The 27,500-nt window shown below is 41.1% G+C and overlaps 2 protein-coding genes across 2 annotated transcripts in view; both read right to left on the bottom strand.

Annotated features, from left to right (window-relative positions):
• LOC117498541 (vasoactive intestinal polypeptide receptor 2-like) overlaps positions 1-10,063 on the bottom strand; it is a 24,461-nt gene extending 14,398 nt beyond the window's left edge. Inside the window, exon 1 of the mRNA XM_034150704.1 lies at positions 9,685-10,063. Within this exon, the coding sequence (XP_034006595.1) occupies positions 9,685-9,747 (63 nt within the window). The 5' untranslated portion in view covers positions 9,748-10,063. The remainder of the gene's footprint in view (positions 1-9,684) is intronic.
• Positions 10,064-12,352: 2,289 nt separating this feature from the next.
• Positions 12,353-27,500, bottom strand: part of LOC117494656 (disco-interacting protein 2 homolog C-like) — a 43,417-nt gene continuing 28,269 nt past the window's right edge. Inside the window, exons 19-39 of the mRNA XM_034145593.1 lie at positions 27,437-27,484; positions 26,883-27,022; positions 24,645-24,781; positions 23,675-23,883; positions 22,778-22,892; positions 22,207-22,408; positions 21,981-22,081; positions 21,822-21,902; positions 21,369-21,492; positions 21,167-21,288; positions 20,812-20,923; positions 20,278-20,387; positions 19,902-20,032; positions 19,147-19,315; positions 18,231-18,401; positions 17,428-17,489; positions 17,282-17,339; positions 14,245-14,319; positions 13,536-13,710; positions 13,324-13,447; positions 12,353-13,208 (exon numbers count right to left, since the gene is read on the bottom strand). Of these exons, the coding sequence (XP_034001484.1) occupies positions 12,956-13,208; positions 13,324-13,447; positions 13,536-13,710; positions 14,245-14,319; positions 17,282-17,339; positions 17,428-17,489; positions 18,231-18,401; positions 19,147-19,315; positions 19,902-20,032; positions 20,278-20,387; positions 20,812-20,923; positions 21,167-21,288; positions 21,369-21,492; positions 21,822-21,902; positions 21,981-22,081; positions 22,207-22,408; positions 22,778-22,892; positions 23,675-23,883; positions 24,645-24,781; positions 26,883-27,022; positions 27,437-27,484 (2,719 nt within the window). The 3' untranslated portion in view covers positions 12,353-12,955. The remainder of the gene's footprint in view (positions 13,209-13,323; positions 13,448-13,535; positions 13,711-14,244; positions 14,320-17,281; positions 17,340-17,427; positions 17,490-18,230; positions 18,402-19,146; positions 19,316-19,901; positions 20,033-20,277; positions 20,388-20,811; positions 20,924-21,166; positions 21,289-21,368; positions 21,493-21,821; positions 21,903-21,980; positions 22,082-22,206; positions 22,409-22,777; positions 22,893-23,674; positions 23,884-24,644; positions 24,782-26,882; positions 27,023-27,436; positions 27,485-27,500) is intronic.

The following is a 27,500-nucleotide window of genomic DNA, read 5'->3' as shown; positions in this document are numbered from 1 at the left end:
GCAGTATTTCAGACCCGTCGGTGTGTTTACTGTATATCACACACACTTCAAGATTTCGTTATTTCCTGCGAGTTTGCAGCCGATCAAATCTCTCTCGACTTCAAAAGCATGCTGATAATTCATGTTTTCAATGTAACATGTCGTGCTTTGGGAGTTTTGTTTCTGTATGTTATAATCCTTGCGTAAAAATCACTCAAACATCACGTCAAAATGTCAGAGTTGCATTTACAACCACTTTTTGATTACACTAGTTATTTAAAACAGTCCAATTTGAACACAAAAACTTCGGTAAATTAGCAAAAAGGTGAACATACTTTATCAAAAAGAGATGAATTAGCAAATCAACAAAGTGTCCATCAGTAATTCTGACTTCCTCCATGTGGATATCATCTCTTAGCCTGTTAAAAAAAAAAAAAAATTGTGGTAATGTACTTAAGGTACCAGTGGTATGAACTGATATCCAGGGCTTTCACTTCCATTTTAAAACAGCAGCACACATACAAAATCAAACTGACTACAAACAACAAACACATGAGAGTACTAATGTAATCTCCACTGGTTTTAAAACTCACTCACAATTTCTTTATTTTGATTCACATCTTCTCTGTACTATAAACTAAAAGTGGCTAATGGAAGGGAGTAAACCATTTGACTTCTTTAATCCACCAAACAAACCGAGACACACAGATCCATTACAGATTTAATGTTCTGGATTAAACTAAACAGAAGAACGCTTTTTTGTTTGCAATCCTGAATCTTATTTGACCTCGACTCCATCCAAAAAAGCACAGATTAGATATGATTTGTTCAAAAAGTCTCAAAAATAAAAAAAGTATAATGTAATATTTTTGGCTGGATGAATAGTCTAATGACACACTGGCTGCTCTCATAGTGCTTTGGTGGAGTTATAATGTTGTAATGGAGACAGTGAGTTAGTTGTGCATAATTTACATTTTACAAACGGTTAACCATGTCAGGTACTGTATGCTGAAAGGTCATTAACAAGCCCTGTTTCTAAGACAACACTAACTGGATTACTTTGATATTGAATTAAACTTAATCTGATCATTCTCAGGCAAATCCTATACATTTCAAAGCTGATTTATAGAGGTTTATTGTGAAGGACAACCTCTGGACGTGTAAGAACATAAATATAGATAGATGTCTGTAATGTCAGAGTTTTGAGAAGTATTTGGATTTATAAAGAACATCTGAGTGAAACTGGGCTAAACGTGGTTTTAAAAGTAAGAATTCTAACTCTCTCAGGAACTACGACTATATCGTGTTATCAAAACATCTTTACAAAGGTTTCATTGCTGACCGAAATATAGCACACTCTCCTAGACATGTTTTCATCCACATATGATATGATGCTCAATGGAACATGAACAGGACATTTAATGGTCCGTAAAGAATCCAGAACATCTCATCAGCTGCACTCAAGAGGTGTAACTGAGACACAGTATGAAGAAACGTTAAGAAAATCCAATGAGCACACACAGAGAGTAATGAACTAAAGCTTTAAAGGTCCCCTATTATACTCTTGTTCATCAATAGGTCTCAGATATATACAAAACATGTCTCTAAAGAGTTTGGCTGAAACACCAAACAGATCATTGCAGCATCCCATAATCCCCTCTGTTTCAGCCCTGTTTCAAAAGTGCTGATTCTGTGTCTGTAGCTTTAAATGCTAATGAGCTGCTGCTGGCCACGCCCCTCTGAGAAGTGATTGGTTTAAAAAGAACACAATGGTGCTCTAGGAGGAGATTTAGGTGATAAGGTGGGAGGGGGTTACCTTGGTTGGTGATTGGCTAATGGTTACACAACCCAAAAAAACATTGTGACATCACAACGTGGCCAAAATCTGATCAGCTCATTTTCAGACAGGTTTTTATTAGGGCTGTCAAGTTAACGCGTTAATAACGCGTTAACGCAAAAAAAAATTAACGCCACTAATTATTTTAACGCGATTAACGCATGTGTATTTTTTGTCCTCGGCCGCCCCGTAGTTTCAGAGCGCATCGAGTTTAAAATACCATCTACAAGCTGATTCTGACAGCCCCGCTCCTGCACCCGCTTGTGGCAGACCACACTTCCACGCTCACCGGCAGGCCCGGACTGGCCATCGGGAGGACCGGGAGGGTGTGTGTATGTGTGGGGCGACTCGCGCGAGCGAGGCACACCTTACGTGTTGTTGTTGTTAGCATCTGGTGCTAGCTAGCTGCGCTAACGGATATAAGGAGCTGTTTCAATGACATTTCGCCAACAACTGCGCCGAGCACTTGACTTTATGCAGGTAGCCAGACAGTGGGACATTGTACGAAAAGTCAGCACACTCAGCACGGATAGTACGCGCAACATGATTGCAGCTCCCGTTCGAGCATATATGCCTTGAGCTGCACATACTGTAGCTCCAACGATCCATCACAGTGTCTCTCCACACACACACACACACACACACACACACACACACACACACACACACACACACACACACACACACACACACACACACACACACACACACACACACACACACACACACACACACACACTTTGTATTGTATTATTGTATGAGAGGTTCCAGGTTGAATTGAGGCGAATATTTGTAATGTTCAGAGGTTGTTGTGTTTAATATTCATGAGAATATTTGTCATTTTTCAAATGATAATAAACAAACAAACATATAAAGCATATTTGTCCACTCATATGTTGATAAGAGTATTAAAAACTTGAAAAATATCCCTCTAAGGTACATTTAGAACAGATACAAAATGTGCGATTAATTTGCGATTAATCGCGATTAACTATGGACAATCATGCGATTAATCGCGATTAAATATTTTAATCGACTGACAGCCCTAGTTTTTATATAAATGGATCAGGACAAAAAGTGAGAGAATCTTTTTCCCTGAAAATTTCGGAACCTCTCAACACAGAGGGGACACGTATTTATGTAGACATTAAAAAGGAAAGGAATTTTTACAATAGGTGACCTTTAACTAAATGCTAACCACGCTGAGTGACTTTCTAACATCAGGTTTTCCTCACTCCTCCCCAGCTAGAAATGTTTGGTTCTAAAAACATTCTGAGAAGGTTACCATTCACTGTTCTAGGAATGTTTTCATCGGGAAGTTTTCTTTTGGTTCCCAGAATGTTCTTCTGAAAGGTAGGATAACGTTCTCTAAAAACATTCTTAAAATATTTTGTGATGACCTTCTTCAAATGTTTTTGATAACATTGTTCGAACATTATGCCCTGCTATTCTTATAACGTTTTCAGCTGCAAGTTAGATTTTTTTATGTTGCCAGAATGTTATTATTTTAGAGTAGGATAACGTGCTTTATCGTTCCGATTTATCAGAAGTCTTTTTTTTTTCTTTTTTTTTAAAAATGCGACCAGCAGCTAGTACGAGTCACTGTCGGTGTCACATGTACTGGAGGGGACCCAGAATCAGACTCGGAATCAGTTGGTGAAAGTAACATTTGTTTATTAGAAAAGGGGAGCTGGGAGTGGAGGTTGGTTATGGCGGCAGTGGGAAACAGTTGTTCCAGGGTGGGTAGAGAGGCCTGGCTGGTCTTGGGAGTGTGGAAGGCCTTGGATTCCTCCTGGGAGAGACATACAAATGAGTGTGAGGCAAAAGCTAACAGTTAGAACCTACAGACGAGACACAACCTATATAGTCAGAAAAAAGTGTGATTATTTTCTGATATTTTACACATATGATATCATGAATACTGTGGGCCTACATACCTTAGTGTGATTATAAGAGCATGTGAGTGAATATTGGCATGCACATTCGTTTTTATACGTCCTATTCATTGTCTCAATGCGCTCATACATCTTCAGAAAGTTATCATCAAAAATGTTAAGAATGTTTTTAGAGAACGTTATCCTACCTTTCAGAAGAACATTCTGGGAACCAAAATAAAACGTCCCGCTGAAAACGTTTTAAGAACAGTAGGGCATAATGTTCTAACAATGTTATCAAAAACATCTTAAGAAGGTTATCAAAAACATTTTAAGAAGGTTATCACCAAACATTTCAAGAATGTTTTTTAAGAACGTTATCCTACCTTTCAGAAGAACATTCTGGGAACCAAAATAAAACGTCCCGCTGAAAACATTCCTAGAACAATGAATGGTAACAAACATTTCTAGCTGGGAACTCACACATGCCACCGCAAACATGCAATATCAGCTCATGAATTACGTGCTTGTTTGTTTTTTTCAAAAGGAAAATATGGTGACTTTTAAAACATCCTTTTCAAACAAATGCAACAAGTTTGTTCTTTAAAGCGCTCTAGAAATAAATCTGACGTTGACCATGACCGTGTTAATATTTGCCATCACAGGAACATTTTATAAAAAAAGAATAACCTCCTGAAAACATTATCCGAATGTTGTTTTGAAAATGTTCTTCTTTTGTTATCATGTAACATTGAAGGAATGTTTTATAAAAGAACATCTTTAATGTGTCCAAACAACGTCCAAAACACATCCTTAGAATGTTGCAGGCAAAACGTTCCACCTTTGTAAGCACATCACATTAAAGGAACGTTTTATAAAAAAACGTTCTGTCATCTCAGGCCTTAATAACATCCTCAAAACATCCTCTTAATGTGCAGTTAAAACGTTATGTCTTAGTTAAATAATAAACATCCTAAAAAGGTTCTTTGAACATCAGATTAAAACGTTTCTTTAAAACATTATTAGAACCTGTAGGTAATGTTAAGGCCCTGACACACCAGGCCGAAATCGGCGAAGCGTGCCCTGTCGCCCAAACTCAATTTGGTGTGTCCCGCACCGTCGGCCGTGACACGCCTTATTTGGCCTTTCATGGCCGACGCACGGCCGATTCAACATGTTGAATCGGCCGTGCGTCGGCCACAGGCAGTCGGACAAAGAAATCACTCTGATTGGCTGTTCAGCTAGCGAATCAGTGCATGAGAAGCGAAACGGTTGCTTGAGAATGTCTTCCACAAGCAACACTCCAATGGCTGATAGCTCCAGTACCGCACAAAACATGTTTTCGATGGACGAGAGTGAAAATGGAACCCACACGCTATTTGTTGTTTGTTTAGATCACGCAGTCTGTTCTTCTTCTCTGTCTTCCGGTTGTTGCCTATTTTGAATGACGAATACACACTACCGCCGCCTGCTGGTAAGGAGAGTTATTGCCACTCACGCATGCGCAGTTCGTACGTGCTCGGCTGAAGTCTTTGCGGTGTGTTCCAGTGCGACACATGGCCAAGATGCAGGAGAACACGGCGACGCAACAGTCGGCTTCGGCGTCGGCGAGTTCTCTGGTGACTGCTTGGTGTGTCAGGGCCTTTAGCCAAAGTGGTGAGAACGTTCCCCGCTAGCTGGGAATGAACTAAAGCTTTAAAGGTCCCCTATTATACTCTTTTTCTCAGATATATACAAACATGTCTCTAAAGAGTTTGGCTGAAACATCAAACAGATCATTGCAGCATCCATAGCCGTGGGAACATGTTTCAAATGGGGGGTGCTGTGGGGATGACCAATGTGCTGTCCTAGGCAAGATTTTAGCTGGCAATGAAAAACCTCTACAAAAGACCAATACACTACAAAAAGAGAAACGTATTGACATGGTGGACAGCTTATATGAAAAGGCTTCAAATGTATTTAGTATTGTATGAACATGTTTTAATTGGGGGGTGGAAGATTTTTTAAAAACATTTTAAAGTAAAATGCTTCAATCTGGTGCACTTTGAGCGCCCAATTACTAGAGACCTGATCTAGGGGGTACAACTCTAAACACCCATTTGAAAAAGATCGGTTTGCATTTTATTAATCAAATAAGTATGTGAACATTTCCAATAACCTACCATAGCCCATAACAAATGAATGTAGGCTAACTTATTTTATTTTTGTGGTTCATTTATATCTTATTTTACCTAGTTAACATTTATTTATTTATGCATATTTTTAAATCTCTCCAGTTTTAAACAATATTTTTGGTTTACTGTCCTATAGTATACAGTGGAATGATTTCAAACCTGTTGTTATTTATCCTAATAATTATAAAGGTGTGCCTTGGAAATATTTGTTTACATAAATTGTGATCAAACCGTTTGAGACCCACTGAGATAACTTAGACAACAGTGAACTATCTAAACCCTCAGAGTCCTTTACCTCACTCAGACTCTCAGTCTGACAGGACAGAACTCTCCCTCCACATTATTGTAGAAACAGCTTCTTATATCCGTTAAAGGGTGTTATCTTTACTTAATTATGGATGTTGTTACATCATGGCTGAAAATTCGTTTTTTTAAATTCAGTTTCAGCCCCGTTTCAAAAGTGCTGATTCTCTGTCTGTTACTTTAGATGAAAATAAGGAGCCACTCCCCACGCCCCTCTGAGATATATTTGGTTACAAAGAACACAATGGTGCTCTAGGAGGAGATTCAGGTGATAAGGTGGGAGGGGTTACCTTGGTTGGTGATTGGCTAATGGTTACACAAGCCATAAAAATATTGTGACATCACAACGTGGCCAAAATCTGATCAGCTCATTTTCAGACAGGTTTTTATCTTTTTATCTTTTTCCCTGAAACTTTCAGAACCTCTCAACACAGAGGGGACACATGTTTATGTAGACATGAAAAAGTGGATTTTTTTACAATATGTGACCTTTAACTAAATGCTAACCGCGCTGAGTGACTGTCTAACATCAGGTTTTCCTCACTCCTCTCCTCTTTAACTCAAACAAACAAGTCAAGTTGCTCAACGTGAGGCGTTCACTGACGTCACTCTGCAGGAAAATCATACTGAACACAACAGTCTGCAGCTTAACATTTAAAAAAGTATAGATACACAAGGCTTAAATCAGTGAATAACAGTAGAGATGTATTACGTTTTGTTAGTATGTTTAACTTAATCACTTTTTTACGTGTTAGTATATGAAAACTGCTGAGAATTTTAATAAGAACAAACTATTTATATTTTGTTTCCTGTGGTCATGCATCCTCACAGAGCAGCAGGACTCTGCTCTAGGTTAGAATAGGAAGCAAAGTCATAAACCTTTATCATACGTACATATCTACTGTATCATACGTACATATCTACTGTATCAGAAGTACATATCTACTGTATCATACGTACATATCTACTGTATCAGAAGTACATATCTACTGTATCAGAAGTACATATCTACTATATCAGAAGTACATATCTACTGTAACAGAAGTACATATCTACTGTATCAGAAGTACATATCTACTGTATCAGAAGTACATATCTACTATATCAGAAGTACATATCTACTGTATCAGAAGTACATATCTACTGTATCAGAAGAACATATCTACTGTATCAGAAGTACATATCTACTGTAACAGAAGTACATATCTACTGTATCAGAAGTACATATCTACTGTAACAGAAGTACATATCTACTGTATCAGAAGTACATATCTACTGTATCAGAAGTACATATCTACTGTAACAGAAGTACATATCTACTGTATCAGAAGTACATATCTACTGTATCAGAAGTACATATCTACTGTATCAGAAGTACATATCTACTGTATCAGAAGTACATATCTACTGTATCAGAAGTACATATCTACTATATCAGAAGTACATATCTACTGTATCAGAAGTACATATCTACTGTAACAGAAGTACATATCTACTGTAACAGAAGTACATATCTACTGTATCAGAAGTACATATCTACTGTATCAGAAGTACATATCTACTATATCAGAAGTACATATCTACTGTATCAGAAGTACATATCTACTATATCAGAAGAACATATCTACTGTATTAGAAGTACATATCTACTGTAACAGAAGTACATATCTACTGTATCAGAAGTACATATCTACTGTATCAGAAGTACATATCTACTATATCAGAAGTACATATCTACTGTATCAGAAGTACATATCTACTGTAACAGAAGTACATATCTACTGTATCAGAAGTACATATCTACTGTAACAGAAGTACATATCTACTGTATCAGAAGTACATATCTACTGTATCAGAAGTACATATCTACTATATCAGAAGTACATATCTACTGTATCAGAAGTACATATCTACTGTAACAGAAGTACATATCTACTGTATCAGAAGTACATATCTACTGTAACAGAAGTACATATCTACTGTAACACACACACACACTGCTGATATACTTCTTTGGTTATTGCACACATTTGGCATTGTGAAATCTCTTGTCCAGCTGAAGCAAGTACAGTAATGGTATTCGCGTTTAAATTTGATTTTGTATAAAGATTAATACGTTTTTTAAATGATTCAGACCAAACAGAGGTTAACTCACGACACTTGTGCAAAACAGCAACACTGAATCAGCCTCAATTACAACTGTTCTGCTGTAAAGTGTTCCCTGAATGCAACATTAAAACCCTGATGTGCAGACAACTTTTTTCAGATTTAGAAACTTTAATTGCATTTCTAACAGGGATCTACATTTTAGTAAGTAAGATACTATTTCTAAAGCTACTTACAAGGAAACAACAATTAACAGCACGCTAAAATGAAAGCAAAATGGTCCATCTGATAAAATTTGAATGCTTTTTGGTGCTTTTAAAAAGGCCAGTTACATCAAAATGTAGAAATCAAAAGAATGGTGTTTTTGCGGATATAAATGAAGAATCGAGGTCCAAGGACTCAGAACATTTTTGCTTTGTAATTGTTAATGTTTTATTTCTTATAAACAGCTGTGTAAAGTCTAAAATGAGTCACTTGTCTCTTCTTCAAGTGGGTTTTCAGACGGTGGCGTCATCTCGAGAAATCACATTAGAGTTAATCCTCCACTTGAGATGTCTGCTGTTGCATCCAAACCAACACGAACAGTTCTCTAAAAGCAGATAACTTATATTAAAAAATAACTGAAGGTCCCAGGAAGCTGCAGAGTCTTAATATAGAGCCCACCATATGAATCAGACCTGATATTAAAAATTGAGCAGCAGCAGCAGAAGGTGAATCTATAATTAATGTGTTCACAGTTAAAGAACAGAGAACAGTGAGCTGCAGACTGCAAATATAGTAATGGTGTTTCAACATGAGAGAGATCTGATTTACTGAAAAACTGAAAATATGGGACTATATAGGATTATTTTAGGAATAATATTGCATAATGAAGCTATATTAAGTCAATTAAAACCACTTTTTTCCCCACAGCAGATTACAATGCTCAGAAATGTCACACAACTAATTTGAAAAGACATGAGTTCACCAATATAACCCATTTTAGTGTTTCTAGACACGTATGACACCATATTTAAAAAAATATTACGGCAGTTTTAATAGAAGTAGCCAGAAGGTGAATCTATAACTAATGTGTTCACAGTTAAAGAATATTGAACAGTGAGTTCAGTTCAGTGTAATTATTGGTGTTTGAACATGAGAGTTTGCAGGCTGCTGTTTAAACTCATTTACTGAAAATATGGGACTATATAAGATTATTTTAGGAATAATATGGTATAATTAAGTGATATTAAGTCAATTAAATGCTCAGAAATGTTTCAAACCTAATTTGAAAAGACATCAGTTCACCAATATAAACCATTTTAGTGTTTCTAGACACGTATGACACCATCATTTGAAATATTACGTCAGTTTTAATAGCATTTTAATATCTAGCCAGGAAGTTATTATAACAGTATTATAGAGGACTGACCGTGTGGATGAAGGAGCAGCCCAGCAGCAGCAGAGCCAGAGTATAGCTCAGATTTGCCTCCATGGTCACCTCTCCTCCGGCTCACCTGAGGACATCCTGAGCAGGAAGCACGTGCACTGCCGGGAAAATGCCACCACACTGAGCGATACCTGGGAGGAAGTTTGGTAGTAAAAGTCGCCGACCAATCAGTTTTTGGGCACGTTGGTCTGTCAGCGAATGAGACCTCCTCGAACAAACATCCCCCAACACCTGAATTTCCACCTGAAATACTACAAACTCAAGTGTTTCCCTGTTCTCCGGAGTGCGGAGTGACACTGAGGCGGTGGTCCGGCTCACTCCACTTACAAACAAGTAGTGGGCGTCCCCGCCACACGCTGTCTCTGAGGAGGACACCCCGGACTGATGCGCGCTCCGGCTAGGCTTCCTGAATTAGTGTGTTTGTTAATATTGAATAGCAACAGCGACACCGTGTGGCTGTACCGGGTAAAACACTATATGAGGTTACAGTGTTTTAAGAGTAGTTTCCAAACTCTGGTACAAGTCCCTCATAGGGTCGTAGATAGGCCCAAGAGGTCCTAAAATAACGAACAAACCTGATGCTTTCAAGAAGTCTATGAATCAAAAATAAAATCCTCATTAAAACTTCCTTAAATACACTTTAGATCATAAATATTAAAGCCACATCAGCCCTTTTTTTTGGGATTTATCATTATTTTAAATGGATACATATTGTATTAATTATAATTTGTTTGTATATAAGAACAAGACTTTGTCCAGATTCCATTAGTATTGCAGTACATGTAAAATAAGTTGTGAGGTAAACAGCTCTAACTTTATTAGCGGCAGATGAAAGGACGGAGGATACAAACTGAACCCAGCGTCTGACCCCACAGATCATTCAGTTTTTTATGACCGTAAACGCAACATAAATCAGTCAGGAATGCTTTTACCGAGATACAGTCTGAAAATTAGAAGCAGAAAAACCAAATAAAGGAGAAAAGGGAAAGCTGGTTTGTATTTACACCGAACCGTTAATCATGCAGTGTTTGAATGTTTTACTGTGCTCGTTTCTGTCTGTTTATCCATTTGTTGCTCTTTTATGAGCCGTCCCTGCATTTCTGTAAATATTGTTTGCATGTGTAAACGTTTTTGTTTACAGATATTAAAAGTAGTGAGAGTGAGAGCGCTGGAGATGCAGCCAATAAAACCAGATGGACTCTGGGAGAACTGAGAGAAACATGAGAGAGGCTGGCCTAATGTAAATACTGTAAATCCTACATTAAACAATGAAATGTTTTACATTCATTTTGCATTTTTTTAAAGTGATTTTGACCTTCATTTCCCCAATACTCGCAAAACATTTTTTTTAAAGTGCCAATTAAATAAAAAACAATTGTAGGCATAAGTCTGAAGCATTAATAAAAACCAGGCACATCATAATAAAGTAAAATAAAATAATAATAAAAACCAGTCTGAGTTTTAGCCAATCAAAGCACTTTATTGCACTGTATAGTGTGACTGTGAGCCAATAGCAGGCTCTTATAAAAGTGTCATTTAATCTTTTTATCATGTGTACAAAACAAGTCACACACACTTGTACCGTACAAAATCAACACTATTTACATACAATATACATACACACTGAACACACACACCATGCAGTCTCTCTCCCATCAAGTCCTTCAGGTTTCTGATGGGATTTTCCTTCTTGTCTGACATCCTCCACCACACACACACACATTCACACACACAGGGACTGAAACATGACCGCTACGCTGCTACCAACAAACCCAAACTGCTCTGTTAGCCAAACAAGCGCTAAGCAACTCCTGATATGCATAAAGTTTCTCCTTTCTTCTGATAAAAAGACAAAAAACATGACCGATGAGGCGATGTGTGTATCCACAGAGAAGTAAACAAATGTTTATGAATTATTTCTCAATACATTTCTCTATAAAACCCACAGCGTCACTGACAGTTCCCATAAGGCGTGGATTACTACACCTCGTGCGGATAAACTCTTCCCATAAGTCCCTTTAAATAACTACAATATTCCCTCTTTAGTATTCACACAGTGCATTTCGCTTGACAAGAAACGTTGGACTACATTTCTCAGGTTTACTGCGAGCAATATGATGAAAAACGTAGATTATTGTGCATATGTTTGCAGGTCACAACGCTTTAAATCATCTTTCTATTGATACACATTGCACGTATATTGTTTTTCTGCATGGTCAAAACATTTCACGAGACAAAAGCTGTTCATGTCTATCGAGCTTGAATCAATGCATTTATTGTGAGACTTTGCAATCTGAGAAAACGTATAGTTATTCGTTTTTTGGATGTTTTCAGTTTGTGTCTCTCATTTCCATAATTTCTTTTTCCTATTTCTTCATTTGAGGATAAAATCTGTCGCGTAAATCACATTAAAAGTATGTAAAATGTCCCTGTCACACATTGACATGATGAACACACACACACACACACACACACACACACACACACACACACACACACACACACACACACACACACACACACACACACACACACAACACACACACACACACACCACACACACACACACACACACAACACACACACACACACACACACACACACACACACACACACACACACACACACACACACCACACACACACACACACACACACACACACACACACACACACACACACACACACACACACACACAGGGTGCAGGTGGAGAGAGCTGCATATAGGGGCTACTATACCTCTTTCTGTTTTAGGTACCTCTCCATATAGATTATTATGTCTATGTACAATATTTATATTTTTACAATTATCTGGCTGCCCCTGTTCTAATTGAAAACATTTTTTTTTTCCCGATTCGATCAGTCAAACATGATACAGTCTTTTATATTTGTATCTCTCTATTGTACCTCCTAAGACCTCCTAAAAACGGTGTGAGGACCGACACAGTGTTCCCCTAAGGCTTTCTACAGTGACGAGCTCCCGGTAACGGTCACGAGATTGAACGGGGTGTAAAAATGACCAATCAATCAACCATTCAAGCAATCAGCCAATCAGCCAATCAACTGGCACAACACGACTTCAAAGAAAAAACGACGACGTAACACCACACCATATGCAGGTTCAAAAATACAGTACATCTTGATTCTGGGAAATAAATGAACAACAACGGCGATATGCACGGCATACACACGCATGCTCGCTCACTCCTGAACACACACACACACACACACACACACACACACACACACTCAGGCTACATGTTGTAGGCCACATAGATGGGGTCCAGCTGGTCTTGTAGGAAGCCGTCGCGGAGGTGCATGCGCTGCTTCTCGCCCCGGGAGTTGATGGGGATGACGCCGATGTCCGTCACCACGACAACGCCCACGATCAGGTAGTGCTCCTCCAGCACCGCCTTGGTCACCATGGGAACCAGGTCCAGTGCCTCCTGCTCCGAGCCCTCCAGCTCCACCACCACCACCAGCAGGTTGGTCCAGGGGAACACAGCGCTGAGGAAACATCGTTGATTTGATCATGAATATAACATATTATTTACTCAAATATCTGGCCTTCTGGATGCTTAATATTCCACTTCCTGTCTCTTTCTGTCTCTGTTAAACCTACCACTCCATGATGCTCTTGTGTGCGCGGATGACGGAGGTCTCGATGTCGATGGGATGGTACCTCATCCCCCGCAGCTCCATGGCCTCCTCCAGAGCGCCTACCACGAACAGAGCGTCGTGCCTCTCTGTTGGGAGAAAGAAGGAGACATGTTGGTGTCGGAGGCAGCAGAGAGAATGAGTGGAGGAGACGTAGGAGGCGGAGAGGAGACTAACCCCCGTTGGCGTCGGTGAGCTCGGTGCGGCGCAGGAAGCCCAGGTACCCCGTCCTGGCCCACGTCGTCTGCGTGTCTCCGAAGCTCAGCCTGGAGTTAAAGTGATCCGATTGGAGGACCTCCTCTCCGTAACCGCTGTAGTAACCGCTGCCGTTATGAGCGCTGTGCACCCAGATCTGCAGGGACAGAGAGAACAGGTACGTTTTCTAACTGCAATATTATACACTCAATCTACGTAAGCTTTGATCAATATTCGGGATTGTGGGAAACGGGATTTCGATCTCTCTGTCTGTACACACAAACTGGAAGATTGACAATAAAGTTGACTTTGACTTGACTTTGAATAAGGCAGGTAATAGCTACATATTTAAGAGGGAAGAAAGCTAAATAAATAATGAGGCAATCATTTGGGAAATTGGGAAAATATACAAATACAAAGAGAAAATTCAGAAGGACAGACAAAGAAAATAAATATAAAGAAAGGGAAATAAAAAACAAAGTCAATTGAGACGAGAAAATAAAACGATAACAGAGTAAAGTGCAAGAGAAAAAGGAAATAAAGGTAAACAAAAGACAGAGGAAATAAATGAGTTGGAAGAAGGGAAGGAGAGAAGGACACAGAAGAAGGGAAGGAGAGAAGGACACAGAAGAAGGGAAGGAGAGAAGGATGATACAGGATATGAAAGGAAGAACTATGAGTTGTTCCCGACCTCTCCCAGGTGGGAGTCTCCCAGCGGCCCTTTGGTCTCGGGGTTGGCGATGATGATACGAACTCCGGGTAGGATCTGAGGATAAATAAAATAAAAAATCAGTTGCCGTAGTTACAGCTTTGATTCCAGCATGAATAAGACTCCCGAAATAGAGCCAGCTGTTTACTTCACACTCGCTTCACAACCTCCTCGCTAAATAACACGGATGTCAGAAACACATCCACAGTTTGTCTGATTTCAATTTCAAACAAACACAACAAATGGAGACACAGAGAATCACTCAGGAAGCTTTAAATAGAAGGATGTATTGACTGGTAAACAAATGTTCCTCCGCCCACATACAGTGAGTCAAAATAAAGATCGATGCCCGGCCTGAAACATGACGTCTCTGTGTGTCGGTGTGGAGGAAGAGAGACACCAACGTCTCCTCATGTAGATACAAAGTGCCTTTCCTCTCAGATCAGCACTGCTTTTAATGCATCAAATAGAGCAGGGGGGTCAAACTCAAACACACAGTGGGCCAAAATAAAAAAATGGGTACTAGTCGAGGGCCGGACTGGTTCAATGTTTATTGCAAAACTTATTGAAATGAACTTATTGCACATATTAAACCTGGAACTAACAAAGCTTAAATGATTGCCTAACATTAAACATTGAATAATCAGTTGCATTAATTTCTTATGGCTCTATCTGGAGATTTTCCGGAGTCATTTCTTATGATTACATTTTCCCACAGGCCAACAACAGCTTCAACAAAACAATTCCCCTCAAAGAAAAAACCAACATGCCCTGTTGTCATGAGAAAAAAAGTGCAGAAGGAAACATCCATTGAAACTCAGGTTGCTGCTCTGTGATGCTAGTTCAGATACTTGGCATCTCATCTTGGGTGCAAGTTCATCAATGTTTGGGGTCAGGCTCTGAGCGGAGGAAACCCTCAGGGTTGAGTGAAGGTGTGCGTGCAATATACCGGCGGGCCAGATCTACTGTAATAGTAATTAGAAATTATCCTGCGGGCCGAAATTAAATCCACCACGGGCCTGATTTGGCCCCCGGGCCTTGAGTTTGACACATGTGATATACAGTATTGATTGTCCTTCCTCCTTATCTTCCAACCATTTGGACGCATTGCATTTCCCCATAACGATGTTGCTTAACAACCGGCGTAAACGGGCCTTCGCGCGCTATCAAGCTGTGAGCGTGCGATGTCCTGTTCAGATGACGTCAAATCCAACGGGATGCCATAAATAAACTACAGACTTTAGAATACAACCTCTTTGGACAATTTATATACTTATTGAAAACAAGCTACAAAATGTAATACCTTGGAAAATGCCGTTTAATACTTTTTAATAGCCTTAATTTTCGCTAAATTGATTTATCAACTTTTAATACTTTTTAAGACCCCGCGGACACCCTGGTACATGTCAATCTAAAAAGAATAAAATAATCCTGGTCAAATTGCAGTTTCTCAACAAATACATTTAGACTCAGTTTCTGTTTAATTTGAGAAAATGTATTATTCTCAAAGTTATGGAATAAATGAGTCCTCTCCTTTATCTCAGGTTGATTGATTGATATATTTAGATGTTCCTGCTGACCTCGCAGAAGGGGCTCTGCAGTCAGTTGCTAAGAGATCTGTAATGAAAGTGAAATAAGTGCTGCTCAGCCGTCACTTGAGAACACTGTCATTATGTCCTGCAGACGTGAAGAGCTGCAGGAGGAACCAGTGTTCAGAGGAGGGCCGCTCGTAGGACTTTTAAAGACTCCTCCACTGAAAATATGGTATCTTAAAAAATAAATGAGATAGTTATTGCTGTCGAGTAGCTTTTAGTTTTCATTAGGAGAGATTTCAATTCAATATCTTGGCAAAATCCCAAGTTAAACGTTGAAAAAACATAATTCTACCAAGCCTGAGTGGGAGTTACATCCCGTGATAACCAGGACGCGCTGACATGTGTGGTTTATACATGTCCTCTGTAAATAAACTGGGTGACTCATATTCTGCAGGTTCCTGGGTGTTTGTGATAATTAATAATCATCCACAGATCAACGGTTCAGTATCTTTGAAAAAACAAAACAGAACGTTATTGTTTCTCCCGTATAACACGGCAGTTATCTTGAGTAAAAGACGTTTAGCTTTCTAAAGAAAAAACAACTTAATTTCCCCAGACACGATACAGCTTACTGTCGGTGTTTTCAGGTCCACATATACTGCTTTTTAATAACTCAAAAGGACATCACTATGTAACACTGAAGCTTCTATTGGCTAGCGCTCCGACACATTGTACGTGATAGGGCTGCGCGATATTGGAAAAAAATGATATTGCGATATTTTTCTCCCCCTGCGATATATATTGCGATTTGAACAAAATACAGGAATTGAAGAAAAGACCGTTTTTGGTCTGCAAACCATCCTTTCTTGAACTTTAATGCTATACAATTGGTATTTTTCTAACTATATTTAACCGGATGAAGGATTTTAGTCGCGGACGTCTGGATCTTAAGTTATCAGAGCAACAAGCTGAGCTAGCTCGGTTAGCAGCGCCGTCCTGCGATGTGAATATCACGCATGCGCATATCGCGATTATCGTCACGACGCGATATATAGTGCAGCCCTAGTACGTGATTGTAGGCTAAGGGGCGGGACATCTCTAAGCTGTTGACCAATCACAACAGAGCCGGCCAGCTAACCAATCAGAGCAGACTGGGCTCTGGTTTCAGACAGAGGGTGAAAAGAGGTGCTGCAGCACAGGCAGTATGAGAAAAATAAAGAGCTTTTTGAGCATTAAAGCACGGAGACATGTCCCAGGAGAGCGCTTTTTGAGCATTAAAGCACGGAGACATGTCCCAGGAGAGCGCTTTTTGAACATTAAAGCACGGAGACATGTCCCAGGAGAGCGCTTTTTGAGCATTAAAGCACGGAGACATGTCCCAGGAGAGCGCTTTTTGACGAACACTCAACATTAATAATGCAGGAAGTCTAGAGCTTGCAAACATGACCCGGTGCAAAATGAATCTGAATATAAAGGACTCTCACCTTGCCAGACTCCATTAACGGCAGACTGTGAGGAGAGCCTCTCTCCACCAGGCGGACCCTGAAACACACAACACAAATGTCACAATGTTGGACCCTAAAGGGAAGGATTCAAAAGAAACTAAGTCTGGGAGTCCAGAAGAGGGTACCTGTCATGACGCAGCGCTCTCATGTCCACATACACAGTCGTGGGGTCCGGTCCTGACGTGCCCTGCAGCCAATCACAACGCAAACACAGTGAGCATGTGATCAGACACATTTCATCTGTCCTCCAATATAAAGCACGTTGAATGAAAAACAACTACCCAATCTTTTTAGGGTGTTTACGTGTTCGGTGTAATGACGTACAACGGCCTCGACAACTTCTGTAGTCCTAATGTCCTATTCAGCCACTTGTTAACAACCATCATTTTCAGACACGGAAACTCTTCAAAAGTCACCAGTGGGGTCACTGCTGATGTATTTAATGTCGTAGAACAAAACGTGATCTGTCTCTTCAATGTGTGTCAACCACAGACCTTATTTCCAGCTCTTTTCCAAAATCCTATGGAGAAATTGCATTGGTTTTTGTCGAAGGAACCGGAAGTGGTAAAATGCTAACTTACTTCCGGGTTTTAGGACGCGTCACTGCACCACTCAATATGAACTGTGAGGTGTTTTTTCCAAAAGCAAACAAGGATTTTGTGTGAAGAAAATATAGTCTACAAATAACTTAGAACTATATCTTTGCTCCAAAATGACATAATCTAATTCAAAGTTGGACATTTTTGGAGTAGAAAAAGGGACTGTCGTGCAGAACAGTATCAGTATCAGTATTTTTTGCCGTTTTGAGAAAACAAAAAATAGTGTAGTTTATATAGCATTCTGTTTCTTTGGTAAACATAATTTCCGACTCAGTTTTGCTGCCGTAGTTTCCTGAGTGGTTCAGCGTGCAGCAGCAGCAGCTGTTTACCTGCAGGCAGATGGCCAGGTTGACTCTGCAGCCGAAGGCGGTGCTGACAGATCGAGGGTGGAGGCCGAGGTCTTTGAAGAGTTTAGAGAAGGAGTGTGAGAGCGACATCCTGGGCCTCTCCTCCGCCACCACCACGCAGGCCCTGACCCGGGACAGGTCCAGACCCCGAGCCTGGGGAGGAGACAGACAACACATTCCATTAGCTAATAGAGGACTTCCTCTGCATCATGGGAGGGTTTATCATGAGAATTATTTATCAGGGTTTTATATATATTTACAGAGTTGACTAATTATCCCATATATATATTTTATTAGTTAGTTATTTTATTAGTTAACACAACTCTAATCTCCTGCTGTCACAAGTTATTCTGCTTTTCAGTGATTCATATCTGATTCCGTAGAAATAACATTTTAAGCAAAAATCAATCAAATAAACAAAGTGTTGCACGTTTTTCAGGATCATAAGTGAAGCAGGTTTATGCTTCATTGCTTTATGTCAGTGCTCAGAAGGAGAGAAATACTGAGGTATGAGTAAGTTCGGATCATTTCTACTTTCCTTCCCGCGTTCATCCTTCAGTCTCCATGGAGACTTAAAGAAAGAGAATCACTCAAATTAACTCCAAATAACCAATCAGAGGCGTCGGTGACTTCAGACGTGTCCTCAGGCTGCGCAGACGGAGACGCTCTGAGTTTATTACTGTGGGGGACACATGTCTGCGCAGTGAGTCAGTCCTACAGCAGCTCAGGCTTCATGTGTGGCTGAGTTAGAGAGCACTGATAGAATCTGGGATCGCCAGCCCTGAGACAAATCTCTGAGAGGTCGAACTGGCCGACAAATGTTTCTAGTAAATGTCCAGTTGATTGAAAAGGGTTTAAATATGTAATGAATCTTTGTGACTGGAGTTGTGTCTCTGACCTTGAGCGCCTCGGTCTGCAGGCCCAGTCCTTTGGTGCAGAGCTCCATGACGCTGTAGGAGCAGAAGGTGTCTCGCACCTTCAGCTGGCTGACGGCCAACAGCCACAGCGCCGGGTTGGACTCCAGCTCCACGGGGGGGATCAGGATGGACTGGTGACCTGAATACACACTGCAGGAAACAAACACATAAAATAAGCATTCATCTCTTAGAGACCGAGATATATTTCCCAGAGAACCAAAATCCCGGACATTAATCTTAACAATCGGGTGAAATGTGAGTTTTTGTTGCTTTAAAGTCATTTAGGGTGACGAGAAACTTCTCATAGCGAAAGTGATTTGCAGTGTGCTTTATTTATACGACATTCAGCAGCAGGAATCTGCTCTCGCCAAGCTCAGGATTTATGAGCTGGGGATCTCAAACTAAGCAGACCTGAGATCTGGAAGCAGAGTTTGAAACGTTATGGATAAAATGTCTGGTCTTTTTACATGAGGAAAACATTCTATAATTCATCGTTATTTGAGTATAACATGAACCAACATTTCTATAATAATAATGAAAAAGCTACTGCAGTGAAATATAGTGATAGTGATTATTAAGAATGTAAATGATACAGCCAAAGAGAAGATGCAGATTCAGCTAACAATACTTCGTAGGTTCACTATGAGCGACATCTTTCACACTGTCATCTGATATTGAACATTGATAAGTACATTTAAATGGTGTGAGTGGGGGGGGGGGGGGGGGGGGCACGGACCTGCAGAGACACCACAGCACGAAGCCCAGGCCGCAGTACGGATCCAGACAGATGGCCACTTCTCTGGATGGGTACAGCTCACACTGCAGCTTCACCGAGCGGCAGAAGGCTCCAACGGCATTATGGGACATCTGGAGAGAGGTAGGGAGGAGAGAGAGACACGCCATCACACACACGGAGACGAACAAGGGCAGACAGATGGAGCGTTAATCTAAAGGAATCGTTCTATATTTTTTATGTTTTTTAAGGAAGCACACACACTGTGAGAGGATTTAAGGAAAGTGCATTGCATATATTGATAAATAGATATTAAAAATAGAATAAAGAGGGGAGTCTGTAATAGTTTTTTGTTTGTGTGAGTTAACTGTGAGCTGACCTGAACTCCAGCCAGCATGCCGGTGGTCGACACGCTGAAGTCCAGATAGGCCAGACCGTCGGGGTTGGTGGGCTTATAGAGAGCGGGGGGCTTCTTCTTTGGAAGGTCATCTGCAACACACACACACACACACACACACACACACACACACACACACACACACACACACACACACACACACACACACACACACACACACACACACACACACACACACACACACACACACACACACACACACACACACACACACACACACACACACACACACACACACACACACACCACACACACACACACACACACACACACACACACACACACACACACACACACACACACACACACACACACACACACACACACACACACACACACACACACAGAGAATTTTCACATTCATTACAGAAACACTGACCTTAAGATTAAGATTTGGACTGAATGCTTAATGCTATTGGCACCAATCAAGTGTCATGATTATAGGGACCTAAATAAACATGTACAATTTGAAAAAAGAATAGACTGTAGCCGTACCGGTGTCGAGGACGGGCGGCCAGTTCCTGATGTCCACGGTGGCTGTGGCCTCCTTGGAGCGCAGCAGCTTACAGATGACCGCCGTGGTCATCACACAGGCCGAGTGACTGACCTGCAGGGCGGGGGGGAGGGGGCAATCTTAAGGATACTGCTGTATGATCCTTTAATTTCAATAATTCATTTCCTTATTCCTCTTACACAGCTGGAGCGAGCATCTCTTATAGAGACTATGAAAAAGGCAATTCAACTCTAAATACAAGGTACATAAACATAAAGTGTGTAGTGCTTTCTTCAGCCAAGTAGAAAAGCGCTGTGAGAGAAAAATAGCATTTTATGGTATTTAATAGTCCCTTACCTCCACGATCATCTTGACGGTGGGCAGGGTGGTGGAGATGTTCTGAGGGTGGGGGGGTCGCACGGTGATGGGAACACAGCCGGCGTACAGGCAGCCGTAGAAGGCTGCAATCAGGTCGATGCCTGCAGGCGTGATTCAGATTGGTCAGACATTTTGAATCTAAGCACATATATTGTTAGAAAATAAGTGTGCGTGCTCTGACCTGGGGGGTAGACCAGAGCCACGTGGTCTCCTTCCTGCAGACCGGCTCGCTCCATCAGCAGCGCCGCCACGCGCTCCGCCCTCTTATGGAGCTGCAGACAGGTGAGGGAGCTGGAGACCGCCCCCTGGAGGAGGGGAGAGGGGGGAGAGGGATCCATGAGAGCAGGTTGTTTCTTTAACTATTTGTCTATTGTACCTGTCCCTTCCTAATTTGTTTTTGTTGTTTAATTATTTTTCTGCTTCTGTTGAAAGGAGGTTTGTTGCTTCTGTATCTTACATGTAAAAATACAATCAAATAATTTGTCTGTTGATAGGAAATATTTCTAATTTGCTAAGATCTCTCGTTTTATATTTTGTCAGCATGCTGCATTTTTTAAACGTAGGAATGATCTGAGGGACTGTTAAGAGACTAATCTCCTGTGATATGAATAGTGACAGCGGTGTGTGTTGTTACCCGGGAGCTGAGCAGGGTGTAGAGGATGTGGTCGGGTGTGGTCTGAGCTCTCCACTGCAGGACCTCGGACAGGAACAGGAACTGAAACACAAAGGGATGCATTTAGAGCTGAGACTCAGGACATATTACCGTGGATTGTGCAGACGGTGTGTGTCTCACCTGGTCGTTGTCGTCAGTCTGTCCTAAATCTCTGCCGCTGGCCTGAGCGATCCTCTTCCCTGACACCAGGGTCCCCACCATCACAGAGGCAGGGCCGATCTCTGCAGCACACACACACAGAAACACACACACACATACACACACATTAACAATTATATTCAGCTTCTAACAAAGACCATCCGACGCAGACTAACACACTCTTGTAAGATGTCTAGCTGATCCCCACCTGGCTGTTTCTGCCGGGGTTTGGGCAGGTTGGTGACGCAGGTGTGGGGGCACATGAGGACGTTGCAGGGGTGCAGCCCCCCCTCCAGGTACAGCTGCTTGATCTCTGACAGGTGGATGCCCCCCAGAGGGGTTTTAGGCAGAGTGTTGGCCGGGACCAGAGCCAGGCAGAACACCCCTACCCCGTGGATACTGTCGATGGCCTGAGAGAGAGGAGGGGGGGCAGAGCAGAGTGAGATTTTCTGATGGGGAGGAATTACTGTGAAATCATGGTTAAAGATGTTGAAAATCTAGTTGTGTTTATATATTTAAAATAAATAAAGTATGGGGGTTAGAGGGTTTAGGATCAATAATCAGTCTTACGTGTTGACATTGTCTCTTAATTATCTTCATGATTAGATTTTTAGTGTTTGATAAATTACATGATTTACTTTACAATGTTAAATAAAACCCTTAGTTAAGAGTTTGTTTATTTCTCACTTTGTTTTAAATCCTGAACAAAGAGGCAGTCAGTGGCAGAATAACTGCAATGTGTCACAGGTGGACAGAATAACAGGAACAGTGAGGATCACCTGCAGCACGCGGCTCATCCACTGGAAGCTGTCTTCCTCCGTGGAGTCGGGCCGCTGCTCCGCCACCACCACGATCCTCTCGTCTCTCAACACCGTCACCGAGAACACCGCTATCCTGCAGGGCGGAGGAGAAAATAACTCTGTTTCTATTTCAGTGTAGCTGTATCTGAACTGGGCTGACACATTGGCATACTGTCAGAAATGTTTCCATCAATCAGACAATTCGAGTTTGAAAACGACTCACACTGCGCTGAATATCTGAATCAAAACATGATTACGTGTCAGAGGAGAGCAACAGGAATCTTAAAAACTGTTTTTTAAATGTATTTCTTCAGCAGATGTTGCAGTACGCAGTATATAAAGGGAGCGAGGTAAAAAAACGTGTGCAGACAATACAAATAAATGGTATTACACAGTGAACAATGCACACACTCAGCTGATTCAATCAGAGTGCTCCAGCCAGCACTCCAGTAATAAAACATCAAGACATAAAGACAGAATCAGAGATGACAGCACACACTCTAACCCATAACTCTCCTCTGTCTCTTTTACATCTTGCAATTAAAATATTCAAATTCAAAATCAATAGACTATTCAATTTCATTTCAATATGTTAAGGGATCCTTCCTCTGTGACTTGGGTTCTGTAGAAGCTTGCACCTTAAATAACTCTGGAAACGTCATGAGAGCTGTCAGGAGAAAGATGAATTTCCTCCTCTCACAATTAAACTCCACTCTATGGCTGTGTCTGGATTCGGCTGCTCCACTTCATCAGCTGTATTATGTGCGGGGAGACGGCTCATTAATCTCGCTGTCAGTGAATGCAGCACGGTTGACATCTGGCTGCTGGATTTCGTTAACTGTTCGTTTGACTTTAAGCCCCGCCCCCTCTGCTCACCTTCCCCTGTACACGAACTTCATCGGCTCGACCGCCAGCGCCGTGGCAACGATGTCGTCGGCGTTGTGCCTCCGCCCGCTCACCATGATGAGGCCGTCCATCTTCCCCGTGATGAAGACGAGGCCGCCGGGCCCGATGAAGCCCAGCAGGCCGGTCCGCACGAAGGCGTAGTCGCTGACCAGACCCCCGCTGGGCCCCACAGGGTACACCTGCACACACACACATGTTCAGCTGCAGGGTCACCATGGCAACAAGCCAGAAATAGATTGGATAGATATTTCTTACTCGGGACTTTTATATTGATCAGATCACACTGCTGTCGCTCTTGATAAATGTGTTTACAGTTTTTAATGAATCAGTGCCAAATCAAGCTAAGAGGCAGATCATATAAACCAGGGGTGTCCAAACTACGGCCCGGGGGTAAAATGCGGCCCGCGGACCATTTTGAATCGGCCCTCAAATTCAAAAAGTATAATGGAATATGGCCCACAAATGAAACTTGTGCTTGTCTTATATTGTACTTCTTAAATATAAATGTAAAAATATATTACACAGTAGTATTCATGTGTTAATGAGTCCACTTTTCAAATACCTTCAGTCAATTAAAGTTGGAAACATGTTCTAACATATCTTAGTTGATAAGAAAAAAGCCCAATGACTTATTTACGTAACAAGCTTGAAATAAACCCTTCATATTTCTCCTTATTATAATCAATCTGAAGCTTCTGTTTTAAGGGATGAGCTGCCAACACTCACAACCATCATGTACCTACATTTGATTGATTTTGCTAACTTATAACTGAACTGATGAGGCAATATACCTCTAGTGAGTGGCCCAGCCCTTCGTATATTTTTCTGTATGTGGCCCTCGGTGAAAAAAGTTTGGACACCCCTGATTTAAACAGTTCATTGTTGGATCAGTTTGATGGTAGAAAATGTATGACAAACTAAACACACACGCAACACACACCTCGAAGGTGTTCTTGGTCATGCCGGTGAGGCCGTAGTAGGAGGTGCCGGTGGCGACGGAGCAGACACAGAACTCCCCGATCTCGTCCGTCTGACACAGCTGGGGGAGGCCCTCTGGCTTCACCACACACACCAGGCCTGGGGGGGGACACAGGGTTAACAACTTTGAAGTTAAGTCCAAAGAAAACCAATTACTTATAGTGAAAACCACCCTTGAATGATGGGATAGTAGACTAAAAGCTTTAGGAAACCAAACTATAACATATAATAAGTACCCTGTATCAAGATTGATGCAAAACAAGTGACATTTGACCTTTTTAGAGAGATTTAGAAGAAAAAAAAACACTTCTGGGGTCATTTGGGTGCATTTTCCATATCTCTGGCCCCCCTCAGTCGATTTTGATGATTGATGCGTAGCCAGAATGCCCAAAACCGGAAGCTGTCATACACTCTGGTAGCTCTCATAACAGGGTTATATATGAAAACTCTGTTATTGACATAAATATGATGATGGATTATCAGTAATCATTTCAAAGTGACACAGACACATTGGATTAACCTTCAGCAGTGTTTTTATCGTTTTAATGCCATTAAACACAACTTTTGATCAGAAATGTCTGGGCTTTCTTACTCTACCGTGAGTTTTGGTCGCACAGTGATGATACTTATATTTCTGGAATCTGTGGAATCTCAGCAGATCCGATAAGTAATAAGGTATCTCTACCGTGAGTTCTGTGCTAAGTGTGTTAGCATTTTTTCGCTCAGGGATAATTCAGAGGCTTGGTATTACCCTTGTGTTTCGTTTAGCTAAAAATGGTTAATATTGTCTGATAGCTGAGTTTACGTCTGCGTCGACCCAAAACCAGACTACAGCAGGAAGTGCGTTAGGTAGAGAATATCTAAACAGGAGATGGTGCCAGTTGAATATTAACAATACGGTATCAAGGTGCCAGACTGGCCTTGTTGAGGAAAGTAACAAACTACATCTACTCAAGTAATGTACTAATAAATCTGAGTATTTTTCCACTTTAATCACTTTATATGTTTACTACACTTCAATTCAGAGTTAAATATTGTACATTTGACTTTTATTGGATTAGCATATCAAGTATGGCTACAACATTAATAGTAATTTTATAGTATTAACACTCAGATAATATATTATATGAAGAGGTAGTATTATTCTGATGATGAGAGTGCTATAACTTTACTGTATCTGTTGGGGTTTAACAAGTTTATGATCAATATTGAAAATAAAACTCTCGATTTTACATAAATTTTTTTAGGCGAATGGAAGAGAACCTCCCAAACAAGATTATTACTGAGGGTCTGAAAGACTTTAGAGATTTTCAATCCTGCCTTTAATTTATAAGTGGTGTTGCAGTGGGTGTAGTTGCTGCAGTTAGACACTAGGTGGTGTGAGTGTGGAGGAGAGATCACTGATGTTATGTTTAAGGTAGTGAAATAAGCATTGGCAAGAAAGTGTTAAATGCTATGATAACAGTTTGTCGCTAAATATCCAAAGTTAAAAATCCCCAGCAGTATTTGTATTATTATTAACAACTTTAAGCTCATGATATGTCAGCTACATGTTGGGAAACACACTGGTTCAAGCTTGCAAAATACAAACGTTGTATCCCTTAGAAAAATAGACTTTTATAGCACTAAAATAAATATATTTCAAATGACTTTTAAGACCTTGCAAGTTATTAAAAACACAATCTCTGAACTTCAATAAAGAAATCAATCTCTGGTTGGGGTCCTTATTAAATGTGCAACAGGTTTATTTGGGTCAGCCAAGTAATAATGTCAGTGGTGTCTGTGGATCCTTCCTAACGGCCTGAGCGGATGATGTATAATGTCCTGAAAGCTTTTTTATGTTCTGCGTTACCTTGTTAAACTATCCGTGTGACTTTGTCTCCGGAGGGAAACTCAGTTGATGAGAATGGACTGCAGCCATATTGAAAACTCTCTCCCGTCTTTGCCGATTTCTTTTTTCAGGCGTTTGAAGTTAAAATAAAAAGTTGAACCCACTTAACTCGCTCAGCCGTTCGGAGACAGAACAAAATTGGACATTGATGTAAAGGAGAGGCCGCACATTTACACGCCCTTAAAACTAATTTAACGATTTAATGACAACACTGAGGGCCGGCCGTTTAAATCTTTAAGGAACAAGTGGGCATGGATTTAAAGAACACATAAGCCTGATTAAGACAGACAGACAGACAGACACACGCACCTCCTGGTGTGACAGTGCCCACGTCCTGCACGGTGAGCACGGAGAGGCGCTCCTCTGTGTCCACCCTCACCACCCCGTAGGTCAGACCCTGCATGGAGAGGACCCCTCGGCCCGGAGGCTGGCTGCTGTCCTCCACCGGCCTACACACACACACACACACACACACACACACACACACACACACACACACACACACACACACACACACACACACACACACACACACACACACACACACACACACACACACACACACACACACACCACACACACACACACACACACACACCACACACACACACACACACACACACACACACACACACACACACACACACACACACACACACACACACACACACACACACACACACACACACACACACACACACACACACACACACACACACACACACACACACGGGTTAAAATACAGGCTTTATCTTATGAATGATGTTTATCTTGCATTCCAGACAGCCATTTATTCACATCTTTACAACAATTTCTAAAAAATAGTTCACGCCACAACAATATAAAGTTCATGAAGTACTCACCGCCCTTTGCTGTCTACGGGGCCAGAAAGAGTTAAGGTATGCTGAGCACTGGAAAAATAAGGCA

The sequence above is a fragment of the Trematomus bernacchii genome, unplaced genomic scaffold, assembly GCF_902827165.1.
Source record: "Trematomus bernacchii unplaced genomic scaffold, fTreBer1.1, whole genome shotgun sequence".
Lineage (NCBI taxonomy): Eukaryota > Metazoa > Chordata > Actinopteri > Perciformes > Nototheniidae > Trematomus > Trematomus bernacchii.
The sequence above is the reverse complement of the archived record's forward strand: the minus strand, read 5'-3'. Positions and strand labels throughout refer to the sequence as shown.